The 16,848-nt window shown below is 41.1% G+C and overlaps 1 protein-coding gene across 1 annotated transcript in view; it reads right to left on the bottom strand.

Annotated features, from left to right (window-relative positions):
* cacng2a (calcium channel, voltage-dependent, gamma subunit 2a) overlaps positions 1-15,821 on the bottom strand; it is an 85,537-nt gene extending 69,716 nt beyond the window's left edge. Inside the window, exon 1 of the mRNA XM_084925177.1 lies at positions 13,266-15,821. Within this exon, the coding sequence (XP_084781303.1) occupies positions 13,266-13,491 (226 nt within the window). The 5' untranslated portion in view covers positions 13,492-15,821. The remainder of the gene's footprint in view (positions 1-13,265) is intronic.
* Between the last annotated feature and the right edge of the window lie 1,027 nt (positions 15,822-16,848).

The raw sequence follows: 16,848 nt of genomic DNA, 5'->3' as shown, positions 1-16,848 counted from the left end.
AGATTGCTTTCTCTGTGCTATTGTAGGAAAAAAGAGTGAATTGTGCCTCCTTTAAATGAATGGATTGTATCTGCAGTTAATTATCAGTTACTACAGGGTCTCTTTGGGATGCTTCCACAGCTTAAGGATATGGCCGGGGAGGTGGAACAGAGAGCAGCTCTACTGCGATGGAGTCAGAGATAGAACTGCTGGTAATTACACTTCCAATGTAAGAGGATCAATTCTACGTAATCAGAGTGCAATCCTACTGAAAATCGAGTGGTTATTCAAGCCACTTTAACATGCAAACTTTACATTTTCTAGGGGATAACATGTCTTTAATAAACAGCGGCTGAGATCAAATAAACGATGATGGCTGAGAAGTCTGACTGTGCTGGTGCTCGATATCCAAACACTGCAGAGTGTTTGGAAGGAAAATTAAATTTTTTTTTTTTTTTACATATGTTATCCTGTCTTCAAAATCTCTGCAATCCACAGAAATTCAGTTTATGACACCAAAACACAACAAAGCATTAAATGTTGGATTTTTGGCATAATGTCTCGTAAAATATCCAAAACATACCCAAATGGACACATAAAAACCCCAATGATTAGTTGAAGCAAATAGATTCAACTCTAAAAAGCTGCAGCAAATGAAAACACAAATATTTTTTTACAGACTGAAAACATTTTGATATCTTTTGTGTACATCTGTAGTTGGAGCCAAATGGCAGGTAGTTTAGCTTAGCAAAAGAAACTGTTGCGCTTTGCAAACACTTAGTCAGACATACCTCTTTCTTTTACCTTGCAGCTCTTGTGCAGAAACAAAATAAAGCTATGATGCATTCAGAGTCATTTTGCTGCCTTGAACATATCCAGTTTCCCAATGTTTACTGTCTTTATGCTAAGCTAAGCTAGCTGACAAATGGCAATAGTGTCATATTTACCATACTGACTCATGCTTTCACATCACAGCGTGTCAAATACTGCTGTTTGTTTAGAAAAGTGTGATACGCACAATTTATCCTAATTCACTGGACACGGCAATGCTGAACATCACCAACGGTCATGTTGCTCGAAAAATCAGCAAAGCCTGCTTATATTTTAATCACTTTGTGGCGTGGGTGTGGTCTCTGGCCAGCTGCAGAGGAGGGGTGACGCAGTGAGCTCCCGGGGCAGCGCAGGGGCGGGGTGAACAGGTGTGCTTGGATCTGACAGTGATTGTGTCTCTTTATATGTTGGCAGTGACAGTCGGAGGAGGGAAGCGGACGTGACAGCAGAGAGAGAGCGGGAATGTCTGTGTCCCAGTAAAAACCACAGTATTAAATAAAAGTTCTGCTGTCATCATATTCGCTCCAGCGTATGTTTCTTGGGTCCAACGTTACACACTTGTTTGTTTACCAGGATGTATTCTTTGGGAGCAGCTGTACTCGTGCATGTTAAAAAAATGATGTTTAGTGGTGCCCGGTGAGTTTAAAAGTCAGGGGGTCCCAAAGAAGCATTCATACATGACGAGGTGGAAGCAACACCCTATCTGTTTCCCTGCTGCCGCAGCTGATGGATCACAGCTCTCACACCAAGCTCACCTTTAGTGTTTCTCAGTGATTCTGTGAACTTCTGACAAAACATTAGTATTTGATGCTGTTGGAGACTAAAAGCAAGCTCCACTCACATGAGAGTGGCATCAGTTTTCTCATCTCACACTGAAATAAATTCCCAGAATTTAAAGTTTTTACTTAGAGTTTGAAACACTGCCTGGTTGTTTTTAAATGTTCACAGAGATATTTCAAGCCACATTATTATTACTCATCCACCTTCATCATTGTCATCGTCATTGGGAAGCTTAAAGGATTATAATCAGCAGTTCTTTATGCATCTCTGCATAAAGTGCTTTTAATCTGAGAGCATATCAATGCAATGTTGTGGTAACAGCACAATTCTTATACCAGCAGATTTTGATCAGAATCTTTATTAAAAATATAGATTTGAGGTGGCTTCTGTTTTGAAGCCATATGTCCTACCAATTGTCATGGAAATATGTGGAGTTAGGAGCAGACGGCCAGCAGTCCCTGTATCTCGTGCTCTGCTGAGTTGTGGTGCCACACAGTTTGCTTACACAAAGATTGGCCCTGGGTATGTTTCATATCGATTTGTTCTCTGGTCATGTAGGATAAAGATAGACCCCACCCAACAGGACCAACTGCAGCTAAAAAATATCACGTGGCAACAACACACAGAAACACACATGCAGCCCTTCTGGCTGTGAGGACGAGGAGGTGTTGGGGGTCAGAGCGGTTAATAACTGATGTTTCTCCTCCTCAAAGCATGTCCCGTCATTAATGCTTTGTAGTTGACTTTTTTCCTAATTTATAGCTAAAGCGCATATCTGGAGTACGGGTGGGTGGGTGGGGGGCATCTCCATGCAAAGAGGGCGACAGCATTTATGGGAGAGTGCTACCGAAGTTTACAGCCCCTCTCTCATCGATCAAAGCCATCCAAGGCATTAATCATACACTAAACCAATTACCGTGCCATCACACTCCTCTGGCTGTCCATCTAATCTCAGAGACTTCATCAGGACAGCCGAATGCTGCTTCACAAAGAGCCATCACTATTAATGTACAAGGAGGGAATCATAATGATGTCTGCTGTGTGCTTTAAACCTCCGTGGTTCAATCGAGATTGCTATAATTCAGGATAAATGTTTTTCTCATTACGAGGGATCTGTCTGAGAATGAGAGGGGATATGTAATGATCGACATGGCTAATAATAAGACTGATGATGGATGTGTTTGGTTCTATCATTGTTCAGCACTAATGCTTTTTCAAACTTTGATTTACTGGGAAGGAAATGTATTTTTTAAGCTAGCTTTTTAAAATTAAGGTGTCTAAAATGTAGCTTTAAACATCAGTCTAACCACATTTTGTTCATTCTTAGAAATTGCTTAACTTACTTTTAACCCATTACTTATTTATTCAATACATTTGTTTTCAATTTGTTTTGTATTTCAGGAAATTAATATTTATAACATATGAGTTATTTACTGTTTCTAGCATGTAAAATTCAGTTTTTTCAATTTAGGATTGTATTTTGTGCTTTGGATCTCCAAAGCACAACAGAAATATGTCACAATACTGTATTACATACAGTTTATATGATAGCAGATTATACATAAGACTAAGTTGGCTTGCGTATTTTCAGCACTGTAAATGCAATAAAACTTCCCTACAAGTGTTAAGCTATCGAAATGCTTTGTGTGTGGTTATGTTTATGGGTTTTCTTCTCTTGGTTAACAAAACATGGACAGATGCAGTGTTCACCTCCATGAAGAAGGAGAACTTGTGAGTGAGTGGAGTCAGTGCAGAAAGAGTTCAGGCAGTAGGGTGAGGCGGGGACAGCGTTTACCAAACTTAGTCTCTGTCTGCTGCCAAAGTATAATTGGCTGCTCGTGTTAGCGTTATTTATTTACAGCTTTCCCTCGTTGGTCCAGGACAGTGATTGAAACTTCAACTGATTTGCCACCCTCTGTCATATTTTGAAAATTCAGTCACTACCAAGGGACTCGTCCACGCCTTTGCTGTGTTGTGTTTCCCTGCTGGGTGTCTCGCTGACCACAGTCGATTGTGGCAGCCTTCAATCATTGAGCACCCTCTCCACACAGTCAGTCAGCTGAACTTGAAATCCATCATCTCAGACTACAGCTGTGGATTGAAGTGTTTATTCTGCTCTGGAGTTGCATGCTAGACGGTTGCTCTAACCAGAACCTGCAGCAGGTGAAGAACTGGTTCTGGTGCTATATCAAAGACTTACTGGAAAGGTAAGTGACAGGTAAGTGATTACACAGCTCCTTTATATAACTGTGACAAAGTACTTGACAGCTAAAATACCACCTTAAATATTCATTATTAATACCCGCAAATCAGGAATTCTTTTCTTTTACTAAATAAGGCAAAATGTGGAAATATAAATAAAAAACAAACAAACCATAGTCTTACAAGTGTACAAGGGTTCATTCGCTGGAGAACAATTTCTTAGTAGTAATAGGCAGCCTCTTTAATTCTCATCAGTCTGGTCTTGGTGCAGTGACCTCCATGGTGCAAAGAGTTAAAGGACCGCTGCTAGCAACAAGACTCTGTTCCAAATGTTGTCTGGAAGAAAACTTCTCTGGATGCTACTTTGTGTTTATTTGGATCCCATTTTGGGCCTATTTTCTGTAAAGTTGTTGCGCTGTTATGAGTTTTTGACCCCGGGAGTAAAGCAAACTTAAAAATGTTGGTCCCAGAAGTGAGGACAAACCAAGCAGACTTAAAGCAATCTGAAACAAAAGATAAAGACATCAGGTTTAATATAAACTGAAGACAGACTATATTTGTCTAATGATCTCAACCAGACAAGTAATCAATAAACTCTACACTGATATCTGAGTGTGTTGGTTGTAGCCGTGAGAATTATAAACGACAGCCTTAACGGCATCACGGCCAAAGGCCAGAGTTCTGCACTGTTCTTAGACTGTCTGCAGCCCGGGCTTAATCTGATAATGTCTGGTCTGTAATTTGGCCTTAGTGGGCAATAAAGAGGGCAAGGTGAAGACCAATAAAATAGTCATGTTCGTCAGTGACTGTGTGCTGTCTCAGCGGAGCTCCGGTGAGGGCAAAATGAAGCCCATCCATCGCCGGCTGCACAGCATTGACAGTGCAGTGCAATAGAGCTCAGTCACTTTACACAGTGTGTTATCAGATGAAGGGGGGAGGCAGCCCAGAGCAGCGATACTGTCGGAGGAGAGGGGCCTCAGTTTTTACTCCAACAAGTGGCCGTATTCGCTTCCATCTACGCTGCCCTCGACTTGTAACTGTAATCCGGCCCATGCAGCTGTACGTACAGGGGATCGGTGTCATAATACAGTGTAATGCCACTTTAGGGCCGGAGCATTAGCCTGGGTGGGCATGCTCCAGCTGGGTAATCCTTATCTGATTGGACTATGAGACTAATCCTGCTCTTTTCTGCCACTCTGCACTGCTATCTTCTTTTATCTCATCCTGCCTCTCTGTTATGCACTGAGCACAAACATCACTATTCAAACATGCACAATATGCACAGAAATGACTCCCACATGTGTTTTCAGATGCACCAATGTGCAGTACACAGATACTCCCACATGCAAATACATAAAGTCATGAGGCAGGAAGGGTGAACTGTGATCTGGGGTGATGGACAGGAGCTGTGTAAGTCTCCTATAGTAAGTCACCTCTGAACATAACAACAAAAAGACACACCCACATGTTGCCTTTGACTCTTTAGAGCCCTTACGAAGAAAACCTGAGTAGCAGCACAAAATTCAAGCATGCTGGGTAGCATATATGTAGCACCTTAGCAATATGAGTACACACGAGCGCATACACATCTGGCAGCACAGATATTTAAGGGCCAATTTTACACCTGGGGATGATAGAACAATAAACTCTGTGATCAGAGGATTCCCTTCTCTACCATTTCAGCCACAGCCAACTTAATATGCACCCATTTGAATGATCAGCCACTGGATACATTTTAATATCCACTGACGGAGATCAGTTTGTTGATACCTCGACTATAAGCGGCTGTAAAAATGTCACCTCCCTGATTTGATAACTCCGCATACCTTTATGGCTAACCTGGCTTTACAGATGTTGCTCTGGTGCTTTTCTGCAGACAGATGTGATAATTTTTGGATTGACTGTTAGTAGCTAACATGTTAGCAAAGTGTGTGTTAAATTGAAGTTCAATTGAAGCCTAGCCAGCAGCTATACTCTACAGCTGCCTGTGTCAGTGAATTTAAAGAAATTGCCCCCACACAGCTGCCATGAAGAACAACATAACAAAAAAAATGCCCTGTTTTTGTACACATGCATATCTCTGCTATAAAGTTGGACATTTTAACACGGTCTTTAGGGATGACTCACTTTCGGAGCCAGCCTCAACAGCAGTTTTTTTGCACCTCTGCGATGGCTTTCATCCCCAGAGGATGCTACTTGATCTCAACAGATGCTGGGTGAATTGGCACAAAAACGCTTTTGTGAAACATATTTATGTTTCCCTGATAATATAGGTTCAACATAGGCTGTGCTAGAATGATGAACAGGTTGATATTTTACCTGCTAAAGATATTAATGTTGCGAGCATGTACAGATTCACAAACAACATGGGTTCAAAGTCTTGTTTAAAAATGCTACAAATATTCTAAATATATTTTCTTTACCTGCAACATTATGCAACAAGAATGAACCTGATCTCTTTTGGATTTGGACTGTGATTCAGACAAAACAGGAAATTTAAGGACACCAACTGGGACTTTAGATTATAAAGGGTATTTCTTTGAAATTTCATAAATTATAGGTCAAATGATTAGATGAAAAAGCATCCATCCATCCATCCATCCCACCATTCTCTTCTGCTTATCCAGAGGCGGTGTAAACCCTGGAAGAAGCGAACATTAAGTGAAAAAACTTTCACAGCTTAGTTAGTGATTGTATTTTAGCTTTTGTGGTTTGGACACAGCTAGAAAGACTTAGATTAGTCTCACTGCTTTAGGTCCAGGCACAAAAGAAAAATGTGGCCCTCTTTCATCATGAAGTCCACCATTTCTCTCCAACGTCTCTTCCTAAACTGTGTCCTCATCCTGAAGCCACAGTAGAGCCTGAGGGTGGCGCTGTAATGAAGACAAATGCCTCAGATTACGAGCGACGTGCATGAGGAGGGGGGAGCAGAGGCGGCTTTTTTACAGACGTCCCAGATAGGACGGAGGAGCGGCGGCCTCCAGGGACCAATTCATCCGTATCACACATGTTTACTCTGCACCGTTCATGCTTAACCAGCTGAATCTCTCTCTGCACCCACACTGTGTGCAACCACATCTGTGTGTGTGTGGAACCGCAGTCACTGGACTTTTAATGCTGGTTTAAGGCTGAATGGCAAAGGACCAAAAAGAACTAAAGTAGTGTTTGGATAAAATCAAACAACTAAAAAGAAAATTAAGCCACTGTTCAGTGTACACTGATTAAAGCCCCAGGTTCACCTAAACTAATAAAAAATTTGACAAGAGGATCAAAAAACTGAAGGAAGACGGACACAGAATAAATAAAAATCTAAACCTTTTCAAGGAAACTCCTAAAATTGTGCCACGTTAATGTGTTTTCATATAAATGATCAAGAGCTATATTAAGAAATAGTATTTTTCAGATTAGTATTTTCACACTAATACTGAAAGTTTTCTAGACTTGCAGTGCATAAAAGAATCTGATGTTTCTCTCAAAATAAAGCCATCAAAGGCACTTTTTAGTCCTAGAAACCTCCTAAAGCATGATGATGGTCCTGTTTCTAGAGCTGCTTTATCCTAAAAGCATGAAAGCAGTTGATTTATTGAATAGGAAAGCTGGAAAAAGTGACGGTTTGCTTAAAAAAAAGAGTTAGATGCTAAAACAACTGATCAATTATTACTCTTCATTGCAGCTTGTGTTATCCATGCGATGACATAACTGGTAACTGTGCTGTAATGTGCTGGCTGATTATGACATTGTTCCAGTTAAAACGATCTCCTCAGGGGGTCCAACAGAAATCATCTGATGTCCCTGGAACCAATCACATCTCAGGAATGTGACAGCAAGTGATCCATCCCCAGAGAGCTTTGAACAGAGTGACGCATTCCGTTTGAACTTTAGTCATATCCATGAGGAATTTTGCAGTTGACAATAAGAGTCCTATATCTGAGGCATAAAGTTTTGTATTATGTGCATGTTCTTGCAAAAGCACAGAAACACACAAAATTCTTCTACCTGCAGACATGTTTGAGAAATTGTTGGCCACATGATGAAAAACTCAGCCTGCATATTGATAAATGCACCTGCACGATTTGACTAAATTTGCCTTACTTATTGATTACCAATCTATTTATTTACTCAAATGATATTAGGTCCAAAATATAAAGCATTAACTATGAAGATACACCATGATCACATCACGTTGCTGATATGATGAGATCATTTGTAAGAAAGGCTGACATAAATGCTCGTGAGCAGTAGTGAAATAGAGCCTGCAGATGTGGTTTTGAGGCTTTGTCCTCAGCCTCTTGAACTTTATGTTGTTCAGAGTCAGTTTAAAGGTGAATCCAAATTCATAAAAGAAAGGTTTTATTCAAGCAGCAAGTAAAGCCACACAGTCAAAGTTAAGTACAAAAAACAGAATCCAAAGGTGAGCAATTCCAAACGGAATTACAGACCCATTGGTGGGAACAGTGATAAGGAACAAAGAAACTGAAGGGACAAAACCAAAGAGGACAACAGACAGGATCAGAAACAGGAGGAGAACAAGACACAGGTGGATGTAATCAGCACGATCAGACAGGCAAGAAGTTAAAACCAAAACAAAACATCCAAGAAAAGAAAAGTAGTACAGGAAGCCAAAAATACTGAAGCAAAATACACACGACTAAACACAGAAACAAGAAAACTCACACTTAACAAGACTGACTCAAAGAAACACTGGACCACAAAGATGCAACTAAGGGAGGGAGGTACAGCTGAAAACTAGAGGCATGAGCCTAAACAGAAACCAGTGCTCAGATAATGCTGCACAAACTCAAACTCAGTGATGAATACACCAAAAGAGGAATCCTGAACTAAAGCCAACACAAAAGTCAAAGCTTTAAACCAACAACACAAAACCTTCACAACACATGTAACCTAAAAAGTAACAGTTTTATAGAAATGTTTATAGATTTATATATACATTTATTTTATAGATATTGTAAAACTCAGTAAATGCCAGCCATCTAGAAAACTATTAGCAATAACCGCTTTCCGTCACTCTTAGCTCAATGCGTCCCAAGTTGCTACTGCAAAAGCTCTGGATGCAAAATATGCGGTGTCATAATAAACGGAAAAATTAGTTCCCCCAGAAAAAAAAATCATTTTAAATGTTGTTGCACAACTTGCTGTTGTTTTTGAGAAAGATTTAGTGATGGAAAATCACATATGGTATCCTGTTATAACTGTTATCCATGTGATTTCCACATTTCTTTAAATGCCCCTGAACCCACCAAAGTCTGAACAATGTCTTCCCGTCATCAGTGCAAGATGGCAGCTTCCATTTCTGCCTCATTTTGGTGTCACTTTTGCTCACTGAGAGAAAGTTGTGACATTTTTTCAATTTTCATATAAAGCCGATTTGTTGAAACAACAGTTCAAATCAATTTCTGAGAAAGAAAAGCAGCAAATCCTAAAATGTGCAACAAACAGCATTGACTGATCAGTTATTTCAGCTTTAGAAAGGAAAAGTGAACATCTGCTAAATCAATACGAGATATTCTGTGTTTTACCCAGCGCAAACCTCCAAAGCACACTTGCACGGTTTTATACTGAGGGAAAGTAAATGATCAGTTTTCTGTAGATCCACAGGAGAAAGATTTTTCTGTTTCTCTGACAAGCAGTGAGCGGAGCAGAGGTCGAGGTGCACCCAGTGTGGGTATTCCCATTTTGCTTTTTCACAGGTTCTCTTCTTCTGTAGCTGTTATACAAACACAAACGGTCGCCTACCTGCGTACACTCAGTAAGCAGAATGTGTGGGATACCGAGCTGCCAAACACACAGTCTGCATTCACTGCTGCGAGGAGGATGGAGCGACCACTTCAACTATTTGCAGCCTCAGCCGCTGCCTGATCACCAGCTCACTTTAGAGGAACCGGGGAACCGTGAATACTATCCGTCTTGGCACTTTGATTTAATAGAGCAGAGCTACAAATTGAAGCCTAATTAACATCTGAAATGTAAACTTGATATCTCTCCTCCTGACTCTCTATGTGCTGAAACAAGGCAGGGTTTGGTGCTTATCGCTGCCTCTCTCCAGCTGCATCCGCTCTATATTTTCCTATTTTTCAATTTCCCCCTCACAATTTTTGGTATAAAATTGCTCAAACTACCTATAATTAAATGTACTCGCTTTTTAAGACCCAATTTCCTGAGCAGGAAGTCATTTGAATTAGAATTTAAATGAATCTGACCCCGCTGAGTAAATGCAGTGGCCCCATTTTTCCACTCCCCTGCCTCTTCTGGGCCGGGGATCATTCATGAATCACAAATGACAAATCTGGGTTTATTTCCTGCCATTTTGATCCTGGATTCAAAGGAAGAAGCACATTGTGCTAATGCAAAAGGAACACACACACACATGCGCGCACAGCGAGTCTAAGTGTGATGTTTTTTGCTCTCATCTTGACTCCGTGCTGTTCTGTTTGCCAATTAAATAATGGCCTGGCAGGGATAAAAGCCAGTCACTGTCACAATTACACTCCAGCTGTAACTGTGATCCTATGTCGACTAATATAATCATTGTATCAGTGTTTAGTGTTATCCCTCTTATTTATCAGGTGAAGGCCAGCTGAGCTCTTTTGCCTCACATCTCGAGCTGTGTTGGTGAGACCGCAGCTTTCTGATCCCAGCACCTGAGCAGCTTCTCGGGAACAGCTGAGGTGTCAATGCTGTGATCGGAAGAAGGGCTGTGCACCAAATAAAGGTGTTTTTAAGGGTAAATGTATTGAATCTCATTAACAGGAACAGCAGCATGACTTGAATACCATTACACTCCTTGTTCTTTACTTTACTTTTCATTTTCAGAGTGACATATTTCCGTTGTTGCATATCGGGCATATCTATGTTTTTTTTTTTTAGCAGACCTGCAATTAATGATTATTTTTGTGCTCCAGGTTATTTAGAGTTTTGCCTTGAAATTGCTGAAAAAGCATAAAATACCTGTTAATTTGCTTTTCAAAAAAAAAACAAAAAACTGTCAGAACCCAAAGATATTCAGACTTTAATAGTTATGACAAAAAAGCAGCAAATCATCAGACTCAATAAGTAAACGTTCAGTATGTTCAACTGACTGGCATCTAAAATTCAGAGCCAAATCACAACAATGATGGCCTCAAGGCACTTTACAATAGTTTTAAACCAGGAAACGTTCAGCCATATTTAATTTAAATGTTTTGTTCGGATATTCATTCACCCCAACCTCCTCCCTACAGGGACTCTGAGGCATTATAGCAGTGTCCCCTGACTTCCTAATTTGTTCCTGTCATAATTACTAAAAATGAAAGAAATGTCAATTTTACACAACTAGGGAGAATTTTTAAACATGACAAATCTTAATATATATATATTTTCATTTTAAAGCAAAAGCACATTGTTTCACACATCATTCAAATGTCATTTTTGTATCTAAACATTTGAAGTGGCAACATATTTGTTTTTTCTTTGAATATATTATCAGTCTTTAACTGGATGTTGACAAAAAGATTCTTATTTTCACATCCAGCTCCAAATCACTTGGATCCAAGTTTGTATCCAGCTAATAAATTTCCAATTTCCACTCCTGTTTTTTGGTCTGTTTTTGGTCTCCTCCACCTTCGCCCTCTGTTTAGTCTCTTACAACCTGCTGTTTCATAGTGAGCAGAAATCAAAGAGGGAGGTGCACTGCCTCTACAGTTAAATAATGACCTTAAACTCTCCTTAAAGCTCTGTAAGCCAAGGAAAGCTGTAGATTTGGTCAATAATTCATCCCTACTCCACAAGCGACCTCTTTCACACTGCCATTTTATCATAGTTATTTTAAAGATATTAATTATAGCGGCTTTAAATGTTTCTTCTTCTTAAACTTTGAACAGAGGGTGCTGCTTATCACAGGGGGCAGAAGAGCATGAAGTCAGCCACTGAGGCCTTTCAGGGGCTCACAGCTAAGACGATGAACAGATTTGTAACGCTCTGTGCCCTCACAAGGTTACAGCACCTCACTCCAAGTCAGCACCGACCGCCTCCACCGGGGCATGACAGGAAACACGCCGCCGCCGTCTGACAGGGCAGACACTCGAGGTCGTCTGAAAACCTGCACTCAGGACGTGAGGCAGTTTGACATCTCAGAAAGTACCGGGCACAGGGAGGTCGAAGGTTATATGACAGGCAGCTCTGCCATCATCAGGGTTGTCAGGCAGGTCAGGCCTGCTGACAGATGTGACTGCATCTCGACTTTTGGGTCCTCACACTCTGTCCAACGTGCTGCCCCGGTGTCACATCCTCTTTAAAGGTACAGATCTCCTGCAGCTTCCTTTAATTAGGGTTAGACCAGCTTATTGGCATGCCAATATATCAGGGTGATATATGATAAAGGTTCATCTCCACCTACAGCCTGTGAATGTGTTGTTAATTTATTATTTAAACTCTAAAGCCGGACTGAATAAACAATTCCAGACTGGTGTGGGTGACTTTTATGCAACCGGAAACCTGATTCAGCCTGCCTGCAGGAGCTAAACACCAAAATTAACCGTTGAAGTGCAGCAATTCAGTTTCGTGATTTTTATATAAGTGTTTTTGGAAGGGCTTATTTTACACCAGGTAAAAGTTACAACAGTTTCTTCCAAAGCTCAAAACTGCTGAGATTTAATGAGTTACATTAGTTTTAGACAGAATTTATGTGGAAAGCCTACTTTTTGGGATCCATGCTAACTTTTCTTGACCTTGTGATCCATTGCAAGATGCAGATGCCATTTCTACCAATATAAGTTTTGGTTTGTTCATGAAAAAGATGAAAACTGAAACCATCCACAAATTCAGAAAAACTCATTCTAATCCGAATTGTTCTCATCTATTAGCTGCACATCCGTGTAGTCCTTTGGGTTTACCTCACAGAAACCTGTTTCACCCGGCTGGAAAATGGACTTGTCATTTTGGCTAAAAGTGAAATTTCTCTGTTTCTTTTTCAACAAAACATAACTAATACCTGAAAAGTGCTAAAAAGTGAAGTTCATTTCAAACAGATTTAGAACATGAAACCTAAATGATGGTGTCAGATCTTTCCAGCTCGTTGATTTGTTTGGTATAAGGTAGAAATCTCCTTCCCCATGAATGCAGAACACATATAAGCTCATAAGCAGCAGCCAGGTCACATATGTTGCATTTTTACTTTCCTGCTATCAGATTGTATCATTTGAGGCACCAAGAAGGTCAGTGATGTATTCAGTATCCTAAGAGATCTTTTGGCTTTTAACACACATTTAAACACCCTTTGCAGTCAAACACTGCAATGGATCTCATTTACATTGAGTAGCATAGAAAAAGAGAGAGAATAGGTTCACCTCCCACAGTACACTTGTGTCGTGGAAGTGCTGAGGCCTCTCGGGCGGGCGGCTTCAAACGCACGCAAATGAACACGTTGGGAAAGTTTATGCTGCACTACAGCACCACAGAAGAACCGACTTTCCTCTTACCTTCCAAGCAACACGTCCTCCACAGGCCCGAGTGGGTCATCACCTCCTCGTTCTTCTTGCTGGTCTCGTTCTCGCTCATGGACTTGGTCCTGCAGACGCCGCGGGAGTACAGCCAGTAGTCCGTGCCGACCGCGATGGTCATGAGGCTGAAGGCCGCGAAGGCGCCCACCGTGGTCAGCAGCATCTGGACTCCGCGGTCGAACAGACCCATGTTTCCGCATTCCATGAAAGGGGGACCCCCTTTCCTCTTGATGTATAGGAAGTAAATATTTGAAAATTTGCGGGACCAAATCAAACCGAAAAAACGGGATATACTCGAGCGGAAGGAGAGGGAAGAAGGAGGCGGAGGATGCGGTAGGAACCTTATGGTTGCGTTTGGGTGAGGACCAAAACAAGAGAAAAAACTAACTATGGCAGAGAGAAGGGGGGGAGAGGAAGAGGCGGTGAAGTCTCTCCTCTCTGTTTGTTTTAACTTTCACACCCAAAAAGATGTGTGCAAAAATTAAGTATGCAGAGGATGACAGCACCTCAGCAGGCCTGGAGCTGCAGATGGAGCCAAGCACTGGAGCCACTTGCAGCAAGAAAACAAAAGCTACAAATGTGATTATTAACACAGATCTATGACTGGTTAATTAAAGCCTAGGGTAACTAAGAGGAGCCTAAAAACAAAAGCAAGGCTTATTTTGTACAGGCCGGTCAAAAAACAACCTGTTCGTTGACTTGTAGAGATCACAGCTATAAGCACTGAGCTGAATTTACACGAGCTCAAATGGAGCAAAGAGACGGCTGGGTGGGTGGGGGGGGGGTGCGGTGTTGGAGTAATGGCAGGTTTGAAGTACAACAGTTCAATACGTCTGTTACAACAAGTTGCTTTAGTCAAAGGCTATAACATTACGTTTACTAGTAAGAATTCAGAAATAGAGCTATTCTAAAGACTATTGTTGTTATTAATAGTATTATTCTAGTGGCTTTTATTAGTAAAAATAAACTGGGGAAGGAAACGAAGGACAAAATCGAAATCTATCATATTAGTGGTGACAGCGAAGAGTAAACAAACGGACCGATTCGAGTCCTGTCGAGAGGAAATAAAAGCGATTCCCTGCGTGTTTTATAACAGCCTGTTGTGAGGTTAAAAGCAAATCTGTCTTCTCACAAATCAACCCGGTGGAATGAGGAAATCAAGGCTCAACGACTAAATTAATTCATTAGCCGGCGCAAAGAAACACACACGCTCAAAACCAGATCGAAACCTACGTAAACCTAACAAAAATAGTAATAAATTAGTTAAAAAAAATAATAAATTAACCGCTTAGATTTTCCTTTTTCCTAAAATTTTGATCCCCAGTTTCCATATGTAGCCCTATAGCTCTGGGAAGGTTTCCGCCGAAAATGGGGGTCTGCGGTCAGAGGAGGTTCGGTGGTCGACGATCCGGAGAGAGCGGGGAGCATCCAGCAAGGCAAGCCGACCATCACTCGACATGGAGCCGGCAGGAGGAGGATGAGGAGTCGGTGTGGGCGCCGCCGCAACCCACGGTGCTTCTTCGGCGGATGGAGGAGGATGGTGCTGCTGCTGCTGCGTGGATATCCAAATTCACCGTGGCAGTATCACACCCAGGACGGTCCCGTTTGTATAGCCCTTGCGCCATGTAATAACAAGAAAAAATAAATTCTGATGAAGGCTGCGATCCCCCTGCTCTCGCCTCCTCCTCCTCCTCTTCTTCTTCTTCTGCTGCTTCTGCCGCTGCTCTCTCTCCTGCGCTCTCGGGTGCAGGTTCGGCCGCTTTTGCAGGAAGGGGGTGAAAAAATGATATTACACAATCAGGAGAGCGACTCGCACAGATCCACGGACAGCGCTGGTGTTGTCACGATGTCAATGTGAGCAGCGCTATACATTCAACATATCCACTCCAGCCGTTTCCCCCCTTTTTCCTCGGACGCTGAGTGATGTCAGTGTAAAGAAGCTGGTCTTGAATCGGAGGGTCACTTTCGTCCTCCTTCCGCTCTGGCGACGCTTTAAAGGCCCACAGTGTCGGCGTGTGTGCGCGCGCTCAGCGCTGCAGCAATGGAGGCCAGTTGCTGGAAAGATATTAAAGATTTTTTAATTCCGTTTCTGTGAGTGGTGGAGGGGACGGAAGGAGGGGGTGTTGCGATGGTGGACTCTCTCTCCCCCCTCGCTTTCTCTCTCTTCTTGAATGGTGGGTTGCATTTGTGCACACATGCTGAAATTTACGCATTTAATGGCTTTATTGTGATGATTATGCCCGATCCAATCGTTGCAGCTCTCGCACTCTTCTGTGAAGTAGCCACACTAAATGTCACTTTTCTCGCGTTTTTGTTGTTTTTTGTTTTGTTCTTTGTTACTAAAAGCCTCGATTTTTCAGCTACAGCGCACGGCGTTACAGGCAGACATCCCCGCTCTGATTACGCGATTTTTCTTTAATTATGCTTAGTAGCGAGAGTGAATGAGGCTTGGCTGACATTGAGTGTTTGAAGATATGAACCCAGCGGTACATACAATTATTATTTTATTATTATTTATTTTTTATAATGACTGGCTCCTGTGTAAGTAATGTCCGGCATTAGCGCAGCGATGTTGTGTGAGTGTTGTGAGAGAGGCTGTGGTGCTGAAAGAACAGCTCCCTGAAGCGCTGCTGTCCCTTCGTGGAATTTGTCGCCCCCTGGTGTTCAAACGTGTGTATTACAATTGATAAAACCTGTGTAACCCAAAGACATCGAACCTCTGAGGTCCCATGAAATTATTTTCTCAGTTAATTAGAGGTGCTCACCTTATTTTCAAAATAACACACTATACATTAAAGCTCTAAGTTGTTACTTAAATTAAAAGTATACAAGAATCATCATACGTAACTTTAACCTTACTTAATCTTCAAGCTACCAGGTGGATTTATTTCGGACTCCTTAGATTTTCCTTTTTCCTAAAATTTTGATTCCCAGTTTCCATATGTAACCCTATAGCTCTGGGAAGGTTTCCACCGAAAATGAATATTATTTACATGTGACAATATTTCCTACCATGAATTTGTCTTTTTACTTTTCCTATAAAATCATATAGTATTTTAATGCCCATGTTTCATGTGTCTCGTTGCCCTTGTATTTTCTCTTCAAACCTTTCAGACTTGAATAAAATGCATTTATTTGATCACTTAGTTAATGTGAACATGCTATTTGAAAAAAGGAAAAGAGTTATATGTGATAACACTGCACTTTTTCACATTACTGAAGCAACAGACAGTAATAAAAATGTGCTTCTGTGATTTACAGCTAGTAAGTTAACTGAGTGTGTACTGTCATGAAATAACAAAAAATTAAAAAAGTGAATAAAAATATAAGTCATGTTGAGGTATTATTTCAGTATTTTTGTTTTATGTCATTTTATATCTTGGCCTCTATATTGTTTTCAAGTTTTGCACGATTATTGACCACTTCAGTCACTTTACGGACCGAGATTATCAGTACAGCTATAATGACTTGTGATTATGAAATTAATTAGCTATATAAAATTCTTTAAGCAGGCCACAGAGTTCTGTCAGTATGTTCCTGAAACACATCGTTTAAGACAGTT

The sequence above is a fragment of the Perissodus microlepis genome, chromosome 4 (assembly GCF_051167445.1).
Source record: "Perissodus microlepis isolate ML-2025 ecotype Zambia chromosome 4, ASM5116744v1, whole genome shotgun sequence".
Lineage (NCBI taxonomy): Eukaryota > Metazoa > Chordata > Actinopteri > Cichliformes > Cichlidae > Perissodus > Perissodus microlepis.
Note: the sequence above shows the minus strand (reverse complement) of the source record. Positions and strands in the feature narration are given on the sequence as shown.